The sequence below is a fragment of the Camellia sinensis genome, chromosome 9 (genome assembly GCF_055761805.1).
Source record: "Camellia sinensis isolate YWXY chromosome 9, ASM5576180v1, whole genome shotgun sequence".
In the NCBI taxonomy this organism is placed as follows: Eukaryota; Viridiplantae; Streptophyta; class Magnoliopsida; order Ericales; family Theaceae; genus Camellia; species Camellia sinensis.
The window spans coordinates 119,896,578-119,922,168 of NC_138969.1; the positions used below are offsets into that span (position 1 = coordinate 119,896,578).

The window sequence follows — 25,591 nt, forward strand, 5'->3', positions numbered from 1 at the left end:
GGTCTGATCATGACCAAACTGACGCAGGAACCGGAACGGAAAATAAAATACGCAGTGGGTTAGACCAATCAATTGGATCCCAATCAGCCGAGACATACTATAGCTCATTGCCGGGAGGTTGAGCCAAGGACAACGCCAAGCAATGCCGTCTACAGACAAATTGCACATCCAATCGAACCACCACCTTTCGTCAAGAGCATTGACTAGGCGCTGTCGAAAGAAGTAGCCTCGAGCTGAATAGGCCGGGCAAGAGTCCACAACCTGCAACTTATCCATTAACCATACCTAGGGGAGGGATGGAAAATGAGAGAATAAAGAACAGAGAGATGTGCGATGAGAGAAAAAGTGAGGAAAAGGGTTTTGTGAGAAAAACCGAGCCTGAGGGTCGAGTGATGTGAGCAAATATATATGTGAGGTCGGGTGGGAAACATTACCTGCAGCAGCAGTGGACTCCCGGCGAACCTAGTCGCCTCCCGGCGATAGACAAAATCTAAGCCCATCAGTGTCTCGGCCAAGGTCATGGCAATACAGCTCTTTCCTTCTCTCAAACGTTGGGCAACTTCAATCAGACGAATGCTAGCCCCGCCGAAGCCCGAGGAAAGCAGAAAGTGAGACAACAAACATAAGCAGAGGGCGTGTTGCCTGAAACCCTGCCAATAATGGTTGCTGCGGTCACCGGCTTCGGAAAAACGATGGATCAAACCGAGGATGTCCAGTTCCCCACCGTAGATCAGAGATCGAGCGTCATGCGCCGTAAGCCCACACATCCGCCCTAAAGCCTGAGCATGGCCAAAACGGAGCTGGGGCAAGATCACTTCAGAGCATTCAGACTCCATCAAAACCTGAAAATCTTCGAAAGTGGGACACATCTCTTGGCCGCCAAAGCTAAAAACGTGCGTCACTAGATTCCAGAACCTTGCCGCGGCATGGAGAAAAGGAAGCTGTAGCGGAGTACGACTCAGCGTGAATAGTGCATTCAAGCCGAAACCCCAGAAATTTAACTTTTCCGAGCCATCTAGAGAAGAGATCCAAGATGTGACATTTTCTGCGAGAAACGCCTCCATATTTGTCTAAAACTAAGATGAAATGAATGTTGCCGAAGTTGAGGCTTTTATAGAAGGAAAAACACTATTCACGGGGACACATGTCAAAAAACAGGTGGCTGCAGGACTGAGTGGCCGGCCGGCCACCTTTTCTGGCTGGCCAGCCATTTACTTTTTCAGAAATGGCCGGCCAGCTGTCTCTCTCTACAAAATTGGCCGGCCGGCTCCCAGGGATGGCCGGCAATGCTGCAGTGTATCTCCTTGGCCCTATTTTACCCTTCGAGGGAGAGTTCCAAGCATTTCCATGCAACGGGAGAGTCAAAGGCCTTCATCTCCCTCTGTTTCGGATGCGTCCCGGTGCCCAGATCGTCAGAAGTACACTCTGTTGTTGCCAAGTTTTGTTTATTGAGTTGTTGTTTTGCTTATCGAGTTGTTTGTCGAGCGGACGTGTTTCGTGTTTTTGAGTCATTACGCTCTGTTTAAGCAATCTTTGTTTAAAGTCTTGTTTATTTGCATTGTCAACATTGTTGCATTTTGCTTATCGAGTTGTAAACTTCCTAAGGTTCTGTTATATCTTAGTAAGTTGAGTTGCTTAGTTTGTTGCGTCGGTTCACTACCTGACTTGGTGATTACACAATGCGCATTCCCATTCAATTTCATTCTTGTGCAAAATAAAATGATGCGATACGATGCTAAAAGTTTAAAATACAAACACCTTTTCAAAAGCTATTTCATTCCATCATGCTTTACAACGAACAAAGGTACAAGTTTTACAAAAAATAAAACTGCCTAACAATGTGCAAAGTGCTACAAACTACTAGCAAAAAGAAAAATAAAGCAGGAAACAACAGCATCAAAGTCCTCGGGAACGGGAATGAGAAGCACTCCTCATCCTCTTCTGCGGGACAACCTCTGCGCCATCATCATCATCTGGGTCAGAGCTGTCGTCCTCAGGATCCCCCTCAGCCTCACCTCTGTTCCCCGAACCAAAACCGGAGCCCCCCTCCTCAGCAGATGTCTCTGACTGACGATCGGTAGCCTCCTCCTCCTCCTCAGCATCCTCCTCCTCCTCATCAGGCTCCACCTCTACAACGTGAGCCCTGCGTCTGCGGACAGGCCCTCCTCGAGCTCCCCGAAAAGGCCTAGATGGCCCGGCTCCTCGGGAAGGCCGAGATGACCCCGCCCCCTGAAAAGGCCCGGGTGACCCAACTCCCTAAAAAGGCCCAGATGGCCCAGCTCCCCAAGGAGGCCCAGGTGGCCTGGCCTGCGGCTGACCGGACCATGAAGGCATCTGAAAACAAAGAGTTCAATTCAAATACATCAGTCCAAATATATACATCAGATGCAGATACAGGCAAAGGCTACGTGAAGTGGGTGCATGTAAATGCAGTGTCCAAGTGGGGTGTGTGTCAGATGTGCTCTACACAAGTAGTCTATCGATGCAGTAGAAATCAGCATGTCATCAGAAGTATGATAAATGCCAGAAAACTGAAGGGTACCTGAATGCCCGCGACAGACAACTGTGCCTCCCTACGCAGGACCATGCCCTCGAGTGTGGCCACTAGTCCAACCACCTCCTCCATGTACCCGTGCGGTGGCTGCAAATATGAGCTCATAATCATCAGTGAACAAAAATGTCTAAACATCTGAATGATGAATGAAAAACAGCGGAGCATACCAGCGGTGAGTCAGGATCAATGGCGTATCGATCACTGGGCATCGGAGGCTCTAGTGGAATCGGAGTCGGGGAAATAGCTCCATACTGCCACGCCATCAACTCAGTAGGCATATCTGGCCATCCAGGATGAGGATAAGTCGACGGAACCGGAGGAACCGGTCTACTCCCACCTCTAGATGTACCAGCCCTGCTAGTAGAAGGGGCGTCTGCAGCCCGAGCCCGAGCCTGGGCCGAGGATGACATACCGGCAGGCCTCATCATCGGGATATGAGCTCCCGTCAATGGAGGCATCAAATATATGTGACGGTAAGTGGCGTAGTCCCCCTCCTCAACATATAATAAAGCATCACTACCCAGCATGGCGCCGACTACCTCCGAGTAAGAGATCCTGTCAGCAGTCCGCATACTGACTGGGGGCACTGCGGGAGGATCCTGGGAAAGATACCCCCATACCTGGCGCAGAAAGCGTTCCCCCAGGAACCATGCCCTGCCAACCGGCCCTTCGAGCAGGACCCTATACTGGGAGATGTCCGACCCTCCGGTATACTGAAGTCGGAGACCGTCACCCAGGGACACCCAGGGCTGCCATGTGATCTGCGGATGATAAATGCATAAACCAATCAGAAATCAAGAATATACAGAGCAAATCAAAGATGAAAATGAAAGGAACTGAAAGTTCTGAGGTACCTCTGAATGTCGCACAGTGTCAAAGTACTGTCGCAGGTAAAGGAGGGTCTCTCGAGGTCTCGGCCGGTGCGGGCCCTCGAACACTAGTGAGTATGGGGTCGTGGGAACCCCTACCACCTCCAACTCTGGGGCTAATGCTGGGAAGTATACATAGGCCCATAGCTGAGAAAAGCAGTGCAGAATGTAAGTACGAAATGCTGAGAGCAAAATACAGACTGTAAAAGTGCGCTGTGAGTGCAATGTACAAATAATGAAAAGCAGAAATGTAAATCAAGAGGACAGAAAAGTACCTCCCAGGCTCTCCAGTAGCCGCCAAGTAAATCGCCCCGCCCGCGGGAGGTCGCGCTCATATAAAAGTAAAGGGTAGCCAGGCCGGCGCCACCCCAGTCATATCGATGGACCTGTGATAGGTCAACCAGAGCGCTCAGCAGGTATAGCCCGACTGTGTTCCCTCTATCGGCGAACAGGGTGGTCCCGAAGAGGAACATAAGGAAACCACGGGCGTACTGCTCTGTCTCCTCGGGAGTCTCAGGCACCATCTCCGCCCGCCGGAAGTGGGAAGAGAACCAAGTGTATCGGACTCTCCCAGAAACCCTGTCAACAGGCGGGCGAGCCCCCAATAGATACATCCAAGCGGCCTCCCACTCGCCCATATCCTCATCATAAGGGATGGACCAACCTCCTATGTCTAAGCCAGTCAACACAGCGAAGTCTAGAGGTGTCATGGTCATGTCCCCGGTAGCAGAGAAATGAAAGGAGTTGGTGGTGTCCCACCATCTCTCTACCAAGGCTGCCATCAGTGTCCTCCTGGCAGGACAACGTGACAACCCGACGCAGAAGGGCCCGAACCCTGCTAAGTCTACTAAGTCTCGGACACCCTCCGGGAGCTCAGCGTACCAGTCCCGCGCGATGGTGGAACCATACCCCCGCACACTGCGGGAACCAACCTACATTCAGAATGAATACATGTGTCAATAATGAAATGAATGGGCTGTGTGCCAATGAGATGAAATGGGCTGTGTGCCAATGAGATGAAATGGGCTGTGTGCCGATGAAATGAACTGGGCTGTGTGCCAATGAGATTAACTGGGCTGCGTGCCAACGGAATGAAATGGGCTGTATGCCGATGAAGTGAAATAAGCTACATGCAAATTTAATCTGGGCTGCGTGTTCAGAAAATTTGAAGTTTGGGCTGCGTGTTCAACTTTCTATCAGTGTGGGCTGCGTGTTCACTATTTAATCTGGGCTGCATGTTCAGAAAATTTAAAGTTTGGGCTGCGTGTTCAACTTTCTATCAGTGTGGGCTGCGTGTTCACTATTTAATCTGGGCTGCGTGTTCAGAAAATTTAAAGTTTGGGCTGCGTGTTCAACTTTCTATCAGGGTGGGCTGCGTGTTCACTATTTAATCTGGGCTGCGTGTTCAGAAAATTTAAAGTTTGGGCTGCGTGTTCAACTTTCTATCAGTGTGGGCTGCGTGTTCACTATTTAATCTGGGCTGCGTGTTCAGAAAATTTGAAGTTTGGGCTGCGTGTTCAACTTTCTATCAGTGTGGGCTACGTGTTCACTATTTAATCTAGGCTGCGTGTTCAGAAAATTTAAAGTTTGGGCTGCGTGTTCAACTTTCTATCAGTGTGGGCTGCGTGTTCACTATTTAATCTGGGCTGCGTGTTCAGAAAATTTAAAGTTTGGGCTGCGTGTTCAACTTTCTATCAGTGTGGGCTGCGTGTTCACTATTTAATCTGGGCTGCGTGTTCAGAAAATTTAAAGTTTGGGCTGCGTGTTCAACTTTCTATCAGTGTGGGCTGCGTGTTCACTATTTAATCTGGGCTGCGTGTTCAGAAAATTTAAAGTTTGGGCTGCGTGTTCAACTTTCTATCAGTGTGGGCTGCGTGTTCACTATTTAATCTGGGCTGCGTGTTCAGAAAATTTGAAGTTTGGGCTGCGTGTTCAACTTTCTATCAGTGTGGGCTGCGTGTTCACTATTTAATCTGGGCTGCGTGTTCAGAAAATTTAAAGTTTGGGCTGCGTGTTCAACTTTCTATCAGTGTGGGCTGCGTGTTCACTATTTAATCTGGGCTGCGTGTTCAGAAAATTTAAAGTTTGGGCTGCGTGTTCAACTTTCTATCAGTGTGGGCTGCGTGTTCACTATTTAATCTGGGCTGCGTGTTCAGAAAATTTAAAGTTTGGGCTGCGTGTTCAACTTTCAGTTATATTGTGGGCTGCGTGTTCACTATCTATCTAGGCTGCGTGTTCAGAAAATTTAAAGTTTGGGCTGCGTGTTCAAATTTCAACTAGCGTGGGCTGCGTGTTCACTATTTAATCTGGGCTGCGTGTTCAGAAAATTTAAAGTGTGGGCTGCGTGTTCACTATCTAATCTGGGCTGCGTGTTCAGACAATTTAAAGTGTGGGTGTTCACTTTCGAATTCGGGCTGTGTGTTCGAAAAATCGGTGTTTGAGCCGTGTGTTCGCCTCTTAACTAATGTGTACTGTGCCTTCGCAATTAATTAATAAGCCGAGTGTTCAGAAATTCGAGTGTTGAAACTACATGTTCAGGATGCAAGCAAAGTACTATGTCATAAGCTAAACTGCGTGTTCAAGCATGGCAAAGGTGCGAAATCTACGAAAAATACAGAAAATGAAGTAAATACCTCTCCGGCCTCATGAGAGAGGTGATGCTCCGGCTTTCGGAGAAGCAGATCCCCGGGTGCTCGCTCGTCAAAGCTAGTAAAGTGACGGAAGACAGCACGCGGAAGAACGTGTGCTGGCAGACGGTACCTCCCGGGAATAAAAGGTCGGGTCCTCGGGGGTAGAGTCATGGGACCAAAATCATCTCCGGCACCTGGAAAACCTCCGACGTGGGGAGAATTACCCGCCATCTTCAAAGAATCTGCAAAAGGAGCGAAAATGAGCCAAAATTGGAAAAAGTCAACAAAAGTCAACTCTCGGGAAATGAAAAAGTCAACAAAAGTCAACTCCCGAGAAAATCTTCCAAATGTTGAGACAAACTTACCTCAAGTGGCGAAAATGCGAAAAGAAGCTCCGAAATTGAAATCTAATCGCTTCAAATTGTTTAAAACTGAATGTTTTTGCGAAAACAATTTGCACGGGGCGTTGGAAAACGCGTATGAAACTCAGATATGGAGAAGAAAGTGGTATAGGAGGCAAGAAAGTGGAAGGTCTCGGCTGCCTTATATAGGCCCCAAGTCTTGGATTGAAGGAGCATCAAAAAGGAGGTGAAAAGACCAAAAAGCCCCCGGATTTGGGCATATGGCCGGCCGGCCCTCTTTTCTGGCCGGCCAGCTATCTGCTTTTTGGAAAACTGGCCGGCCAGCTATTTGCTTTATGGAAAACCGGTTGGCCACCTCCCCTTGGGAAGATAAATGGCCGGCCATGTCCCCTACATGCCCACCTAGCTCTCTGCAAATTTTGAGGAAGATTGGAGTTCCCGGGACCTGAAAAAGTTCAAGAAAAGTACACTTCCGGTCGCGAAATTGCTCCGCCGGGACTTCGGCTTCGAGTTCTGACATGTGTCTCATCATCATTCATCGAAATCAAAGTGTATCCTTTTTGAATGAGTTGTAACCTTTCAGAGAAGCGGATCGGAGGCCGTGATTGAGTCGCCTTCACCGAAACACGCATTTCCGTACTCATTGTTTCATGACAAACGGACACCCTGATTCATGCTCATTTCGCACTATCATGCACATAACTTGCATTCTCATGAGCATACTCACATTGTTATGCACATGTCTTGATATTGGCATACCTCTATGTTTGAGCATACGTTGTCACGCATGTTCCACTTTTGCATTGCGATGCATTCACTCACCGGCGCTGCGCGTGTCGAACTTTCGGAATCACATTAAATATATGTTGGTAGCATATTGTACTTGTTGCAATTTCTCTCTTTTGCAGGCACGATATTGTATGTACGGTTCAATTGAGGCTGGTGCGACCAGACGAATTGCGCAGGTATCGTATCTTCTCCGTGTGAGATGTGGCGGGGATTGAATAATCCTCCGCATTCTTAACTGCATGAAATGTAGTTGTTGCTTTGCATTCTTGCTTAAAACTGTTGCATCTATTTGCGAATACTTGCTTCATTACAGCTTGCTGCATTCGCATGACCATTGGGTTACCTCCGGCTCTTTGCATTATCATTTGCATTTTGCCCCCCCCCCCCCGCCTGCGGGCATGCCTGCGGGCACATCTTTGTTTATCTTGCCTGTTTGTCTCAGTCTTCGGCCTTGTCAAAAATGGGTCGTCTCTCGGCTTTGACATTCACTCCCGTCACTTGTGACTTTCGAGTTCTGTCAAAGAGGGGCAACTGTAGACACCCCATTTTTGACCGACCTTAAGACTCAGATGTCACCGATTGAGCGCTTGGTGATGTTGCATAATGTGCTCGTTCAGAAGTTTCAGAGTTGCGGCCGTGAGCCCTGCCTCCGGACTTTCGAACCCTCTTCTGTGCCTTGTCTCGGTTTGCGAACCAGACTCGGTTTTCTCTGTTTCTTTTCCTGAGGGGAGGGAGAGGTCCGGTAGACCATCTCTCAATGTCCGTAGGCTACATTTCGTGTCCGTAGGCCATTTTGCCCATTTCGGAGTCCGGTTTCCGGTTTTCGGAGCCGTCAGGCCGTGTGCCTCGGTTCGGGACCGCCTAACCACCTCCGTTTGCTCTAATTTTTGGCATACTCCTTATTTGCTCCCTTTTGAGGGACACTGGGGTCTGAGAAATCCACTTCGTGGCCGAATGCCACTTTCGGTGTTTAACGGGCAGTTTTCGGGGCCCCGAATTGTGTGTTTTGGCCCCCGAACATTCGTTTTGCATCGGTTTTCATTCATTTTTGGCAGGTACCTCTGTTTCATCACTAGGAAGGTCACTGAAGGGTGGGAGGCCAGCAATTGTTGCAGCAACCAGTTATACATCCTCCGACGCCCTTCGGCGCCCGTTTTTCGCACTTCCGGGCTAATGTTGAACACCTTGGGCCCATTTTCTCGAACTTTGAACCACATATTTGTGATGTACACACATGGGAGGACCCTAAAAAATGGTGGCCGGCCATTAATATTACTTGACCCTTTTGACCCCCTCCTTCCGGGCTAATGTTGAACCCCTTGGACCAATTTTCTCGAACTTTGAACCACATATTTGTGATGTACACACATGAGAGGACCCTAAAAGTTGGTGGCCGGCCAGTAATTCCACCTGACCCTTTTGAACCCCTCTTTCCGAGCTAATGTTGAGCCCCTTGGACCGACTTTCTTGGACTTTTAACCACAGGGTTGTGTTGTACACAGATAGGAGGACACCATCAGTTGGTGGCCGGCCACTAAATCTGATTGACCCTTTTGACCCCTAGCCGGCCGGCTAGGGGGTGTGGCCGGCCGGCTACCTGCAGCAAAAGTAATAGGCCGGCCGAGCTCCTTGCACTGTGCACTTTACAGCTGTGGAGCTTTCTCTCCCAGAAAAGATCTTTATCCGGGGGATATTTTGTGGGGGAAAGTTGCTCTCCTTTTCCCCCACCTTTACACCCCCTCTTTGGCCCATATAACGAGCAAGCTATATCACATTCAAGGGTTAGAAAAATTCTTCTTCAAGCTTCCATACACAACTCCATCTTTATCCCTCTCATTTCCTTGAAAATTTCTAAGTCCCTAATCACCATTTCTTCTACACCACCAAGCCCTACCATCACCACCTCATTTCCAGCAACAAGGAAGGCTTCTCAAAGGCTAAAGGAGCTACAAATTGGTCCAAGAAGCAACAAAAGTCTTAGTCTTCAAGGGTGAGTAACATTTCTCCTCTTTGACCCTTTTTCTTGATCCATTTGTAAGCCCCACATTCTTTTTGTTTCAAGCTCCGGCCCTAACTGAAAGTGGCCCTCTTTTGAGCTCATTTTCACTTTTCATTAAGGGCTCAACCCTGTTTGAGCCCTCCATGATGCACTTGCTTCATTGATCCTCTTATATGTCATGATCTTGCATGCTATTTTTGGCCCATGAGTAATCTGTTTTTGAGCATGTTGTAAACTGATATTAGGCTTATTTTGAGCCCCTCTTCAACATTGAAGAAGGGCTCAACACCATTTGAGACTTCCATGTTGTACTTACCTTTATACTCCTCTTTTCTTCCCCATTCTTGCATGCAATGGCAGCCTACCATGCTTTTGTTTCTGGCCATTTTACAGTTCTGAAAAAGTGCTTATTTTGGTCCATTCTTCATATTTCATTTAGGTCCTTTCATGGTTTGGGACCTCCATATGCCACTTCATGTTATATCTCTCTTTTATTCCCCATTCTTGCATGTTTAGTTAGCCTATCATGCTTTTGTTTTTGGCCATTTTACAGTTCTGGAAATAGTCCTATTTTGGCCCATTCTACATGTTTTATTAAGGGTCTTTGGCTGTTTGGTGAATACTTTGCATACCTCATGTTATAGCCACTTTTGAACCTCATTTTGCATCACATTTCTATCATGTTTGTACACTAATTTTGGGGCTGCCATATACTGTAAATATTCATATTTTTGGTCCCTCTTCAGTGTTGTAGAAGGGAATTTTTCAGTTTGGATTTTGCTTATATTACTTGCTTCATTACCCCTCTTTTGGCCCCTATTCTTGCATGCCATTTTTGCCATACCTATGCTTGCTTTTTGACCATGTTTATAACTGTGAAAGTGCCTTTTTGGGGACTGTCTAACTTCTGTCTTTTCATTGCATGTCCATATTGTGCATGTTTGGCATAGCTATAGGCCATTTCGGGTGCCTAAATTTGCATTTCGGGACAATTCCATGCATTTAGTGTCATTTCGCCTCATTTCGGGACTGTTTTCCCCCATATTTTAGTGCTGGAATTTTATTAGAATGATTGCTTTCCATTTCTATGCCATTGCATCGCATTCCGTCATCGCCTCGGTTTGCGTGCCCGTGTGCACGCATTTCGAGGCACCTCATTTTTATCCGCCGGCATCCTATGTGAGTGTGGCTGAGGCTCACTCATGTTGGTATAAGCCCATATCATGTTTCTATGCCATTGCATCGCATTCCGTCATCGCCTCGGTTTGCGTGCCTGTGTGCACGCGTTTCGAGGCACTTCATTTTTATCCGCCGGCATCCTATGTGAGTGTGGCTGAGGCTCACTCATGTTGGTATAAGCCCATATTTCATTTTTATGTTATTACATCGCATTCTGCCATTGCCTCGGTTTGCGTGCCCGTGTGCACGCATTTCGAGGCACTTCATTTTTATCCGCCGGCATCCTACGTGAGTGTGGCTGAGGCTCACTCATGTTGGTATAAGCCCATATTTCATTTTTATGTCATTACATCACATTTTGCCATTGCCTCGGTTCGCGTGCCCGTGTGCACGCACTTCGAGGCATATCATTTGCATTGCATTCTGTCATTTTCTCGGTTTGCGTGCCCGTGTGCACGCATTTCGAGACATCTCATTTTTACAGCATAGCGCATACTAGGTTGTATCTTAGATCTCATTCTGTCATTTTCTCGATTTGCGTGCCCGTGTGCACGTATTTCGAGGCATGCCATTCCATAGCATTGTGTATGTTAGGATTGTATCTTAGTTGCATTTCATGCATGTCATGCATATTGCATTGTGTTCGGAATAGGAGTTAACCCGGGCACGGGAAACGAGGTGCATTCATCCCATATTAAATTGTGCAATGTATCTCAATTCCCCGGTCACCGACACTCCGGATTATCCATGATGGAGTTAGGTTTTAGCTGTGTTTTCATGTGCATTCATCCCATATTAAATTGTGCAATTCGACTCCTCGGCCATCATGTCTCGGTATGCGTGATTGGTGGCACGAGGACCGAGGCACGCATATATTTGTGAAAATACATTGCTATGCCCCTTTCCTGCTCTCTGTTGCAACAAAATGAAGAATCAGCAACTTTTCGAGACTTGGCACGCTTTTCAAGAATAACTGCTAAACAGAGGCTAATTGGGGCATCCCGGTGGATTTCCGCGCAAGGCAGCCCAAATGTACATCATCCATCAGAAGCAAGGCAGTCCCTGGCTTGCACGCCAGTTTTTACAGTTTTCTTAGTTAATTCGTTAATTAATTAGGAATTTGTATATTATTTGGACTGTAATATTCTTTTATTCGGGACTGTATTATTTATTCGGACCCTCTGCACGAGGGCACAACTGTAATAAGTGTGCGTGTGTGTGTTGTATGTCTTCCAACCCCACGTCTTTCTCCCTTTTATTTATCCGCTTTTGATGGTTAGATTAGGGCATGTTTAAATTAGCATACAGTATGACAGCATGTTTGCATCATTCATCTGTATTGCATGCACCGGGCTCGGCGCATCATACTAACTGCATTGTACTTTCAATTCCAAATTGAATACATGATAGTTGTAGCATTCCATATGCCATGTTTAGAGTAGCCGAGCCTGCTATAGTTGCATTTTTGCATGTGTTGCATTAGGCATTTCTGTATACTTAGGATTCATGCATGAGTTCTAATGAGTTTCTGTTTTGGCTTGGAGTACTCGGTGAGTTTTATGCTTTAGCATCCTTGCATGCGTGTGAGTGACTGCCATGATAGCATGCTTACCATGAGGCTATGTGCTTATGTGATATAACTGCCTGAATGCCTGTGGGTGAAGGTCGGGTTGTTTAAATTGGAACAAATCATTGACTGTGAGTTTTAAGCCCACTAGATAGTGGCAAAATCACATTTTTCTAAGCCCACCTGAGGGTGGCAAATCCACGTCTTAGCCTACTTGCGAGTAGCATCATCAAACCATTTTCAAATAAACAAGCATGAAATGTTTTGTTCCAATTCGGGCGACCCGGTCTATACTTATATGCTGTGCGCATCACATAGTAACATAGGCTAATAACCGGAATAAGAACACACAAAGTTTTCAAAAATAAATATCATGGTTAGTAGAGGCCGGTCTCTGACCGGGCGAGCGGGGGTGCTCACGAAGTGACCTTCCCCAATCGTACCCAAGTTCCCGAGCCGAGGCAACTTTGGTGATGACGGACACGTGGCCTTTGGCACCGAGTCAGGGTTTCCTAAATTTCCCATTAAAAAACATTTAGGTGGCGACTCTGTATCTGGCAAAGCAGTCCATGTTTGACACTTCTTTCAAAAAATCTGTTTTTTCTCAAAATGATTTGCCGGATTTGGACTCTTTGGTTCAGACTTAGAACCGTGACTACAAATCGAGTCCGAGCTGTAGCGAGGTCCCCCGCGAACTTGTTACAACGACCCATTTTTGACAAGGCCGAAGACTTAGACAAACAGGCGAGATAAACAGAGATGCGCCGGCAGGCGTGCCCGCAGGCAGGGGCAAAATGCAACCGACAATGTAAGAAGCCGAAGGTATCTCAATGATCAGGCAAATGCAGCAAGCTGTAATGAAGCACATATTCACGATAGATGCAACAGTTTTAAGCAAGAATGCAAAGCAACAACTACATTTCATGCAATTAAGAATGCGGAGAATTATTCAATTCTCGCCACGTCTCATACGGAGAAGATACAATACCTGCGCGGTTCGTCTGGTTGTACCAGCCTCAAATGAACCGTACATACAATATCGTGCCCTGAAAAGAGAGAGACTCAACAAGCACAACATTGTTAACAACATATTTTCAAAACGATATTGAATGCAGACAATCGCGGCGTCGATAGAAAAGTGCATCGCAATATGAGGAGTAACGCACGTGACAACGCGGGTTAAGCATGAGGGTATGACAATACCCGTGAAACGTGCACAATAGTATGGGTGGTGTGCATGAGAATGCAAGTGACGTGCATAACAATGCAAAATAAATGTGGACTCGAATGCGAATTTGTCGTAAAACGACGAGCAAAGAAATGTAAGTTTTTGATGAGGGCGACTCAATCGTGACCTCCGGTCTACCTCCCGGAGGGGTCGCAACATTTTCAAAAAGGATACATCTCACTTTTGACGAGTAACGATGAGAAACGCATCGAAAGTTGAAGTTGATGTTCCGGTAGAGCGATTTCGCGACGGAAAGTGCACTTCTTCGCTTGTGCTTTCCCGGGTCCCGGGGACTCCAATCCTTACCAAAATTTGCAGAGACCTTGGGGGTCACAGGGGGAACACCACCGGCCAGTTTTCCTCCCAGGGGGAGGCCACCAGCCAGGGTAGAGGGAGAGGGGTGGTTGGCCTACCCGAAAAGGTGGCTGGCTGGCCACTTTTCCAAAACCGTGGGCATTTTGGTACTTTCACTCTCTTTTCCTTAAATCCATTCGGCCAAAGCATTTTTCCTCATAAATCCAGCTCCGAAAACACATTCTCTACCTTCCAAGACCATTTTCTCTCTCAGATCTGTGCTCTATATGCGTTTTCCAACGCGCCACGCAAGTTGTTTTCGCGAAATCTTTCAGTTTTCGTCACTTTGGACCGATTAAATTTTGATTCTGGTGCTTCTTTTCTCATTTTCACCACTTGAGGTAAGTTTGTCTCAACATGTGGAAGATTTCCTCGGGGTTGACTTTTGTTGACTTTTTCATTTCCTGAGAGTTGACTTTTGTTGACTTTTTCCAATTTTGGCTCATTTTGCTCATTTTTGCTCCTTTTTGCAGATTTTCGAAAATGGCTGGTCATTTCCCTCACGGTGGAGGTCCTCCGGACGCCGGGGATGATCCTGATATCATGGCTCTGCCTCCGAGGGTTCGACCCTTCATACCCGAGAGGTACGACCCTCCGACACATATCCTTCCGTGGGCTATTTTCTATCACTTCACTGATTTTGATGATCGAGCGCCTGGGGATCTGCTTTTGCGAGAGCTGGAGTCTCACCTCTCTCATGAGGCACGAGAGGTATTTACTTCGCCTTTTTTACATTTCTGCAATGTATTCCGCATTTTTGTACGTTTCATGCCTCTTGCTATGGATATCTGCTCTTTTTAGCACGTAGCTTGTTCTGATGCTTAGCCCATGATACAGTATTCTGTTTGCATTTTGAACACTTGAATTTCTGATCACGTAGCCCATAACCTGATGGTGAACACACAACACACACATATGTTGACAGTTGAACACTCAGCCCAAACTCCGAATTTCCAAACACAGAGCCCAGCTGAAGGTGAACACGCAGCACACACTTGTCGAGAGTAGAACACACAGCCCAAACTCTGAATTTCTGAACACGCAGCCCAAGTTGAAGGTGAACACGCAGCACACACTTGTTGAGAGTAGAACACACAGCCCAAACTCTAAATTTCTGAACACGTAGCCCAAGTTGAAGGTGAACACGTAGCACACACTTGTTGAAATTTGAACACACAGCCCAAACACTTGACGTCGAACACGCAGCCCAAACTCTAAGATGAACACGCAGCCCAAGTTGAAGTTGAACACGCAGCACACACTTGTTGAAATTTGAACACACAGCCCAAACACTTGACGTCGAACACGCAGCCCGAACTTTGAGATGAACACGCAACCCACTGATTTTGAAATCTGAGCACACAGCCTAAACACCGGATGTTGAACACACAGCTCGATTTCTGAGATGAACACACAGCCCACTGATTTTGAAATCTGAGCACACAGCCCAAATATTCGATTTGCACACAGCTCATTGCATTGTATCTATTTTAGTTTGCACACAACTCATACATTTCATTTGCACACAGCTCATTTATTTCATTTTGAGACTGAATGTATGTATTCATTCTGAATACAGATGACCTCCCGTATAGCACGAGGATATGGCTCTGTTGCGGCTAGAGAGTGGTATGCGGAGCTTCCGGAGGCTGTCCGAGATTTGGTTGACTTGGCAGGGTTTGGGACCTTCTGCTCTGGGATATCTCGTTGTCCGGCTAGTAGGACACTGATGGGTGCTTTAATGGAGAGATGGTGGGACACCACCAACTCCTTTCATTTCTCTGCCACTGGGGACATGACTATGACCCCATTTGACTTCGCCGCATTGATCGGCCTTGATATGGGAGGCTGGGCGATCCCATATGATGAGGACATAGACCAGTAAGAGGCCTCCTGGATCTACTTGTTGGGAGCTCGCCCGCCAGTTGACAGATCTTCGGGCAGGGTCCGATATACTTGGTTTTCCTCTCATTTTCGGAGGGTGGAGATGGAGCCTGAGACTCCTGAGGAGGTAGCCCAGTATACCCGCGGATTTCTGATGTTACTCTTCGGGACCACTCTGTTTGCCGATAGGGAGAACACTGTCGGACTTTATCTGTTGAGTGCCCTAGTGAACCTATCACAGGTCTGGCGGTATGATTGGGGTGGCGCCGGCCTGGCCACTCTTTATTGCTATATAAGCGTGACCTCCCGCGGACGGGGGAACTTACTTGGCGGTTATTGGAGAGCCTGGGAGGTACTTTCTGCCCCCCTTGATTTACATTTCTTCTTTCATTCTCTGTACACTGCACACACGGTACACTTTACATTTTGTATCCCTGTATTCTGCCCTCAGCGTTCTGTATTTACAATTTGCACTCAACATTCTGTATTCTGATGGCTACTGCCTTGTTTTCCACAGCTATGGATCTATGCGTACTTCCCGACACTAGCCCCGGAGCTCGAGGTGGCGATGCCTCCCATGGCCCCTTTTTCGCTGGTATTTGAGGGCCCGTACCGGCCGAGACCTTGGGAGTCTCTTCTCTATCTACAGCAGTACTTTGACACAGTACGACCATCAAAGGTATTGCAGAACTCTCAGTTCTTCATGTTTCCATTCTTTGATTTATCTTACGCATTTACGATTTTTGATCAGCTTATGCGTTGGTTACCCACAGATCGCATGGCAGCCTTGGGCGCCTTTGGGTAGTGACCTCCGATTCCAGTTTGCCGGAGCCTGGGGTGCCTCTCGGTACAGGAACCTGTTAGAGGGGCCGGTTAGCAGGGTCTGGTTTTTAGGGGAGCGCTTCCTGCGCCAGACATGGGGCTACCCCGTTCAGGACATTCCCTCAGCACCCCCAGACGACATGCGGACCGCTGATAGGCTCCCTCCCCAGGGTGTTGTCGACGCCAGGTTGGGTACTGATGCATTTCTTCATCTGGAGCAGGGAGAGTATGCGACTTATCGTCACGCATACTTGATGCCTTCGTTGACGGGAGTCCATACCCCGACGAGGAGACCCGCTGGTATGCCCTCATCGGGCCGGGCTCGGGCTACGGACGTCCCTTCCACTAGCAGGGCTGGTACATCCAAAGGTGGGGGTGGATTGGTTCCCCTGATTCCTCCGACTCATCATTATCCTGGGTGGCCAGACATGCCGACCGAGCTAACGGGATGGTGATTCGAGACTCCTTACTCGATTCCGATAGAGCCTCCCATGTCTAACCACAGATATGTCAGAGATCCTGATTCGCCGCCGGTATGCTTTATAGCTTTGATTTATCACTCAGATACTTGGACATTCATTCCTTTACTGATATTTTGCATTTGTATCTGCAGCCTCCGGTCGAGTATATGGATGAGATGCTCGGGATGATGGCCGCACTCGAGGGCATGGTCTTACGGAGAGAGGCATAGTTGTCCATCATGGGTGTCCAGGTACTCTTTTATTTTCTTGCATTTATCATACTTCCGATGACATGCTGAACTTGATCATTTCACTGCATTGGTAGGTTGCCTGTGTAGAGCACATCTGACACACACCACATTCATATACGGTATCTACATGCACCCTCATTTGAGCTGATGTATTCAAACTGCACTTTTTATTTTCAGATGCCTCCGGTATATCAGCCACGGACCGGGCCATCCAGGCCTTCTCGGGGAGCCCGGCCATCTCGACCTTCTCGGGGAGCCGGGAGAGGGGAGTCGTCCCGCAGACGCAGAGCACATATCGTAGAGGAGGAGCCCGGTGAGGACGAAGAGGAGGAGGAGGCTGCAGATCGTCAGTCAGAGACATCTGCTGACAGAGAGGAGGGTTCCGACCCTGGTTCCGGGAGTGGAGAGGAGGCTGAGGAGGATCCCGAGGATGACAGTTCCGACTCAGATGGTGCCGGTGGTGCAGAGTCTGTTCCGCAGAAGAGGACGAAGAGGGCCTCTTATTCCTGCTCTTGAGAGCATTGGTGCAGCTGTTTCCTACTTTATTTACCTTTTATACTAGTAGTTGTAGCACATTGTACATTATTAGGCAGCTTTATTTTCTGTAAAACTTGTACCTTTGTTGTAAAATGTTGCAACAAAAGAAGCATGATGGAATGAAACAGCTTTTTGAAAAAGTGTTGTACTTTTATATTCTCAGCATCGCATCGCGTCATTTTCCACAAAAAAGAGATTGAACGGTAAATGTGCATTGTGTATTTGCCAAGTCAAGTAGCGAACCGACACGACAAACTAAACAACCTAACTTACTAAGAAACAACAAAACCTCAGCAAGTTTACCACTCGATAAGCAAAACATAACAAAACTGATTAAACAAGGAGTAACAACCTTGACAAACAAAACTCGACAGCTCGACAAAACTTAAAAACTCGATAAACAGGACGATTCAACAAACAAAACAACAACTCGATAAGCAAGACTTAACAACAATTCGATAAACAAGGTGTATTTCGGACGGTCTGGGTGATAGAACGCATCCAAAACTGAGGAAAACTCGCGCCTTCAACCCTCCCGATACATGGAAATGCTAGGAACTTCCTTTTAGAGGGTAGAACAGGACCAAAGACACAGATTGCAGCATGGCCGGCCACCTTTGGGAGCTAGCCGACCAGCTTTTTGCATTTGAGGGGAGAGGGGTGGCCGGCCTACCAGAAAAGGTGGCCGGCCGGCCACTTAGCTCAGCAACCACCAGTTTTTTGACACATGTCCCCCCGAACAGTGCCTTATCCCCTTTAAAGGTCCTAGCTCCGTGGCTCATTCATTTCATCTCAGTTTTGCACCAAAATGGACGCGTTTCTCGTCGAAAATCTCACAGCTTGGATTGCTTCTTTAAACGGCTCGAAAAAATTGAACTTCCGGGGCTTTGGCTTGAATGCACTATTCACGCTGAGCCGTACTCCGCTACACCTTCCCTTCCTTCATGCCGCGGCAAGGTTTTGGAACCCGGTAACACATGTCTTTAGCTTTGGCGGGCAAGAGGTATGTCCAACTTTCGAAGATTTTCAAGCTTTGATGGAATCTGAAAGTTGTGAAGAGATCTTGCCTCAGTTTCGCTTTGGTCACACCCAAGCTTTAGGGCGGATGTGTGGACTCACCACGCATGACGTTCGGTCTCTGATCTGTAATGGGGAATTGGACATCCTCGGATTGATTTATCGCTTTTCTGACGCCGGTGACCGTGGCGACCATCATTGGCAAAGTTTCCGACAACATGCCCTTTGCTTATGTATGCTATCTCACTTTCTGCTTGCGACGGGCTTTGGTGGATCAAGCATTCGCCTGATTGAAGTTGCTCAAGGCTTGAAGGATGGAAAGAGTTGTATTGCGATGACACTGGCTGAGATGCTGATGGGCTTGGATGCTTTCCATCGCCGGGGGACGACCAGATTTGTGGGGAGTCCACTACTGTTGCAGGTAATGTTTCCCACCCAATCTCACATATGGTTGATGGATAAATTCAGGTTATGGACTCTTGCCCAGCCTACTCAGCTCGCGGCTACTTCTTTCAACAACGCCTAGTCGATGCCCTTGATGAGGGATGATGGTTCAACTGGATGTGCAATTTGTCTGCAGATCGCATCGCCTGGCACTGCCCTTGGCTCAATCTCACGGCAATGAGCTATAGCATGTTCCAGCAGACTGAGATCTAGTTGGTTGGTCTGACTCACTGTGTATTCTACTTTCCGTTCTGGTTCCATCGCTAGTTCGGTCATGATTAGAGTTGTCCACCAGAGGGGATAGAGTATCCGGCTTCATTCCCGGTTCGAGGTGCACAGCTTGCCTGATATGCCACGGCATGGAGGACGAGAGAACTCCTGGCCCCCGCTCCCACTTTCAGTTATACTTTGTCTGACGAGTGCTTGGATTGGCTCAATGAAGAGGCACAGATTGGGCCCAGCTCGGTATCAGAAGCTTCGACCAGCTCTAGGAGGGGGCGCAGGGACACCTGACTTGACTATGCCCCGGATTTATTGCTTTATTAGTACTTTCAAGTTTTTTTTTATGAATGTAATAAAAAACAACTTTGATTGTATGCAAGAGCAGGAGAACTCTGTTTTGAAATTAATGAAATTGAAGGTTGTGGTACTGAAAATTTTCTGCTTTGGTCCAAAAATGGTCTTAGTTGTAGAAAGATTAATTTGAAGAAAGTCAACTTTTATTAAAAATTTTCAAAACCATTTTCGATATGGATTGGAACTGGACACGCCTGAGATCTGTCACTGAGATGCACAATCTGGGATCCCTACAACTGGAAAGTTGCCCCTAGTCTGAAGAGTACCGCGGCACTGCACGGCAACAGAAAGTTGCCCCTAGTCTAAATAGCACTGCACCGGAGATTACAATCGAAGCCCTTAAATGCTGGTAGACAAAGATGATTGAGATGATCAAATGGACAAAGTTGATAGGGGAAAAGTTTATGACTGAACTTCTGGATGAAGTTGCCTACGTATCCCGATGATGGGAATCAAGCCTTACGTAGTTCAGGCTTAGGTTCACTCGAGTATTTTCACTCTCCTTTTACGCTCTAACTTTTGCGAAGGCCGCCCTTTGCGGGTTTTCAACCTTGCGAGCTCAGTTTTTATATTTTCTAATTTTTTATGCTCTAACCTTTGCCTAGGTCGCCCTTTCGGGTTTTCGGCCTAGCGAGCCTCTCAGGGACAATATTTCTTCAACTTGTCCATGTTGATTGGTTGTGAAAATTCTAGGCCATCTAGATCCATCAGAACCACAGCTCTACCTGACCAGATAGCTTTGATGATGTAGGGACCAGTCCAATTGGGTCCGAACTTGCCCCTTGGGCCGTGGATGGGAGCTCGGTTGTCTTTGAGCACCAAATCTCCTTCCTTTAGATTCTTGGACTTGACTTTCTTGTTGAAAGCCCGGGTAATTCTGCGCAGATAACCTTGAACATGGTACAATGCTTTCAGTCTTCTCTCATCAAAGAGCATGAGTTCCTCAAACCTGCTCTGCTGCCAATCTGCTTCGGCTATTTGACACTCAGCCAATACTCGCAATGACGGAACCTCAATCTCGATAGGTAGAACGGCCTCCATCCCATAAACTAATGAATACGGAGTCGCTCTGGTAGAAGTTCTAATTGAAGTCCTGTAGCCCCACAGAGCAAATGGCAGCTTATCTGGCCAATCCCAGTATGTTTCCACCATCTTCTGCAGTATGTGTTTGATATTCTTGTTGGCGGCCTCGACCGCTCCGTTGGTTTGTGGCCGGTATGTGGATGACTTATGAAAAGCCACGTTGTATTTCTCTAACAAGTCAATCACTTCCTTCTTGAAGTGGGAACCGTTATCCGAAATAATCTCGTTTGGGACCCCGTAGCGGCAGATGATGTTGTTTCTGATAAACTTTACAACGTGCAACGCCTTCAACACGGCATATGATTGGGCCTCAACCCACTTCGTAAAGTAATCTATCGCGACCAGGATGAACTCATGCCCATTCAACCCTTTTGGAGTGACAGCCCCGATCACATCGATTTCCCAAACTGAAAATGGCCATGGCGAAGTCATGTTGTACAGCTTCGACGGCAGGATGTTCATGCGGTTTGCATGAATCTGACACTTGTGGCATCGCCGAACAAAGCCGATACAATCCTCCTCCATGGTAGACCAGTAGTAACCCTGCCTGAGGATCTTCCGTGCTAGCATTATTCCGTTCATATGCGCACCGCATTCTCCTCCATGGATGGCCTCCATCAGGCGCTTCGATTCCTCGGCTTCAGCACACAGCTTATGCATTCCCAGATGGCCTCTCTTATACAGCTTACCCCCACAGATGATGAACTGAACGACCATTCTTCTGATTGCCCTTTTATCCTTGGCATTTACCCCTAGCGGGTATGCTTCCTTCTCCAAGAAATTCTAAATGTCGTAATACCAGGGGTTTTCATCTTGAACCTCATCTATAGCAGCAATTGACTGGTAGGCTGGCGCAAATTTCTGGTCAATGATGACGGGACGCATCCGGCCTCCGAACGGGATGTCTATCATGGAAGATAGAGTTGCTAAAGAATCTGCGAACCTGTTGTTCTCTCTTAGTAGATGAGCAAAGTTTAGCTTCTCAAACCGAGGAATTAACAAGTCCAAGGTCTGGTGGTACATCATCATCTTTTCTTCTTTGACTTTCCAGTCCTCTTTTGCTTGAGAGACAACAAGGTTCGAGTCTCCGATGACGTCCAACCGTTTTACCCCTAGTTCCCAGGCCGCTTCTAGACCGGCAATGCATGCCTCGTATTCTGCTTCGTTGTTCGAGACTTTGAATCAAAGTTTGAAAGCTAGAGGGATACGGGACTTGTCAGGTGCTGTCAGCAGCACTCCTATCCCATACCCGTACTGATTTGACGCTCTATCAAAGTACATCATCCAAGTTTCATCGTCGATGTGCAAAATGGCTTCATCTGGGAATAAGTACTCGACTACTTCGGCCCCCTTCAACTGGATGGTCGGCTAAGAATTCTGCTACTGCTCTTCCTTTGACTGACTTGCGCGTCACATATTTTAGATCGAATTCGGAAAGCAACAGCAACCAACGAGCTAGCCTACCCATAAGTGCCGATTTCTCGAAAAGATATTTGATGGGATCGAGTCGTGAAACCAACATTACGGAGTGAGCCAACTGGTAGTGCTGCAGCTTCCTGGTAGCCCACACCAAAGCTAAGAAAGCCTTCTCCAACGGTGTGTAGTGAGTCTCATACTCTAGCATCTTCTTGCTCAGATAGTAGATGGCTCTCTCCATTTTGTCCTCTGATTCTTGCGCGAGCATGCAGCCCATTGTGGTCTCAGTCACTGAAAGGTACAATATCAACGGTCTCCCCAGCTCTGGCGGTGACAACACGGGTGGGTTCTGCAAGTATTCTTTGATCTGTTCAAAAGCAGCTTGGCATCAGCCGTCCCATTGGAATTTCTTTCCTTTCTTCAGGAGACCAAAAAGTGGTTCACAAGTCAAGGTTAATTTTGAGATAAACCGTCTTATGAATTGCACTTTACCCAGAAAGCCTCGCACCTCCTTTTCAGTCCATGGTGGTGGTATTTCTAAGATGGCCTTGATTTTTGAAGGGTCGACCTCGATGCCCCTTTATGTAATCAGAAACCCCAGCATTTTTCCCGCTGTAACACCGAACGTACACTTCTGAGGATTTAGCCCCAACCGAAATTCTCTGATCCTTTGAAAGAACTTTTGCAAGGCGGTGTAGTGGCCCTCTCTTTCTTTGGACTTCACAATCATGTCGTCTATGTACACCTCAACCTCTTTGTGGATCATATCATGCAATATTGTAGCCACGGCCCGTTGATATGTAGCTCCAGCATTCTTTAACCTAAATGGCATCACTCTGTAGCAGTAAGTCCCCCATGGGGCGGTGAAAGCAGTCTTCTCCCAGTCTTTAGGTGCTATCACTATCTGATTATAGCCTAAGAAGGCATCCATGAATGAGAGCAAATCATGCCCCGCTGTGAAGTCCACTAACTCGTCAATATGCGGCAAGGGAAAGTCATCCTTCGGACTAGCTCTGTTCAAATCTCGAAAATCCACGCACACACAGATCCTGCCATCCTTCTTCGGTACTGGGACGATGTTGGCCAACCAAGTCGGGTATTCGGATACCAGCAGGAAGCCTGCGTCGATTTGCTTGGTGACCTCTTCCTTAATCTTGAGAGCCCAGTCGGGGCGGATCCTCCTGAGTTTCTGTTTAACGGGTTGGGCCTCGGGGTCAAGAGGGATCCGGTGCTGTACTATCTCAGGATCGATTCCAGACATGTCTTCGTAGGACCACGCGAAAACATCTTTGAAATCTTTTAATAAAGCGACTAAGCGCTCGCGTTCCTCTAAAGACAACGTGGACCCGATCTGGACCAGCCGCGGGTCCTCCTCAGTACCAATATTCATTGTAGTGATTTCATCAACTAGGGGTTTAACAAATCTTTCCTGCTCTTGTTCAATTAAGCGTTGCAAAACCGGAGGAATTTCTTCCTCGTCGTTTTCATCAAAATTTTGAAAGTCTCAGTTAATGCAATAAATCAAGGGCACAGAAAAGTACTCAGAAACCACAACTACTTGATTCTCATTAAGCACATCCAAATCGTCCGATTCTTCGGTTACAACAGACTCAAAAGAGAAAGAAAAAGACGACCTTGACAAGACTGTGGCATCCGGGTTATCATCCCCAGGAATACCAGACTCAGACTCAGTCGAGCTGGAACCTGATTCCGACTCACAAGACTAGGTGGAATCAGATTCCGGCTCACTACCTGACTTGGTGCTGCTGGACAAAAATCCCTCTTCATACTGCCAAATGAGAGAGGGTGCGATAGATGCATTCAAAATAGTTGCTGGCGGGCCCACAGCCTTTCCATTCTCGATCACGCATACCGAGAAGTTATCCTCCAAGCACTCCTGGTCGATCGGAGGATCTGAAAGTAGCCACGCCAGCGCTACCCCCATTTCAAGTTCGGTGTCCTCAGACTGCACTTTCTTACTCTGCCCAACCTCAGCCAATGGGTCCGTCTGCTCTTTGGCAACGTCATCCCCTGATAGTTGCAGGTCGAAGAAGATCTCGAAACCAGGCACGCGCTTCCTCTCCGCGTTCAGCCATGGCTCTGGGAAGCCACAAAATGGAAAGTCCTCCCCCTCCCGGACGAAGCGTCCGTTTAGGGTATCCTGAATGGGCCTATGCATCAACTCAAAAGGCTTCCCCGCCTTCTTTGCTTTGGCTCTCCCAACCATCTCTTTACCCTTCCTCACCCAGTCCTCTTTGGTGGGCAGATAACCCAAGCCAAAGGTATGCGGATTGTGTGGCACTTCGGCCAATGCTGCGACGCCCTTCCGGCTGCTCTTTCCCAATCCCATCCCGGGGATGTGTTGAAGCTTGTTCATGAGGTATACAGATTGAGCACTGACATACACTTCCTCATTAACAGCCATGATGTTCTGCACAATTCAGGCCTCAGCCAAAGTAAACCCTGATAAGAACAAATCCTCCATGCCATGTTCGATTTCCAAGACTGGTGTAGACACTTTCGGCGGCGGATGGATTGACGAATTCCAAAAAACAATAGCTACCCCTTTCCCGTGAGGGTACTTCAACATCCGATGCAAGGTGGAAGAGACTGCCTTGACCTGGTGCAACCATGGTCGCCCCAAAAGTAGGTTAAAGGTTGCGGGAACGTCCAAGACATGGAATTCAATGTTGTGTTGTCCTGGACCAACCTGGGTCTGAATTTTGACAGTCCCCATCACCTCCTTGCTTGTGTTATCATAGGCTCTGATCACTTGAGTAGTTGGCACGAAGTCCGCGGGCTTCAACCCGATTGCATATGCCGTCCTTGACGGGCACACGTTAATAGTGGATCCCGTGTCGACAAGAACCACTGGTACCCATTTGCCTCTACATTCCACCGAGATGTAGAGAGGTTTGTTATGATTTGCACCTTCAGGCGGTAGTTCTTTGTCAGAAAAGGTCAACGTCGGGGAACCTCCTCCCGGAAAAACCAATCCAACCAGTTGTTCCAGCGTGGTGTCTATAGAAAGCTTGGCCTTGTCCATGGCTGAAAGGACAGCCTGCCTGTGTACTCGTGATGCCATAAGCAGTCCCCAGATGGAGATGTCTACTTGTATCTTCTTTAACTACTGCAGTACAGCCTCTTCTTCGATTTGCTTCTCTTTCTGTCTCTCAGCTTCCTTATCCTTTCCGGATGCTTCTAGCTGGTCTAGGTGCGAGGTTTGAAATATCGCCCACTTCTTGTCATATGATCAACCTCGCCGATATACCAGGTGTCGTCTGGCTGGTTACTCCCCCAATCTTCATCTGTGTGGGTGAGACATAAATCATCGTCTTCCCACCACATTCCGTCGGCAGCTGACAGACACCTGTCCGGCCCTGGTGTGATCGTACTCGCAGTACCTTTAGCCCACATGCCCACCGCGTCTTCTGCTCCTGTGCCCACAGTACTTTCGGCCCCTTCACTGGCTTTTGCCTTCCTGATTCTCTCAGAATCCCAAAACTTTTCTTGTTCTGACTGCATCAATGCAGTTTGTGGTTCTGCATCCACAATGCTCAAGTCCTGAG

The 25,591-nt window shown here is 47.6% G+C and overlaps 1 protein-coding gene and 1 long non-coding RNA gene across 2 annotated transcripts; one reads left to right on the plus strand and one right to left on the minus strand.

Annotated features, from left to right (window-relative positions):
• Positions 1 to 1,759: 1,759 nt before the first annotated feature.
• LOC145799165 (uncharacterized) lies at positions 1,760 to 2,641 on the minus strand. Its single transcript, XR_014341177.1, has 2 exons — positions 2,543 to 2,641; positions 1,760 to 2,334 (listed from the first exon to the last, which is right to left on the minus strand). It is a non-coding gene; the product is annotated as an uncharacterized LOC145799165 (long non-coding RNA).
• Positions 2,642 to 16,763: 14,122 nt separating this feature from the next.
• Positions 16,764 to 17,536, plus strand: LOC114295803 (uncharacterized). The gene is made up of 2 exons (XM_082888710.1): positions 16,764 to 16,949; positions 17,127 to 17,536. Exons 1-2 carry the CDS (start codon positions 16,938 to 16,940, stop codon positions 17,463 to 17,465), a joined length of 351 nt encoding a protein of 116 aa, XP_082744836.1. The 5' UTR covers positions 16,764 to 16,937; the 3' UTR covers positions 17,466 to 17,536.
• Positions 17,537 to 25,591: the final 8,055 nt, after the last annotated feature.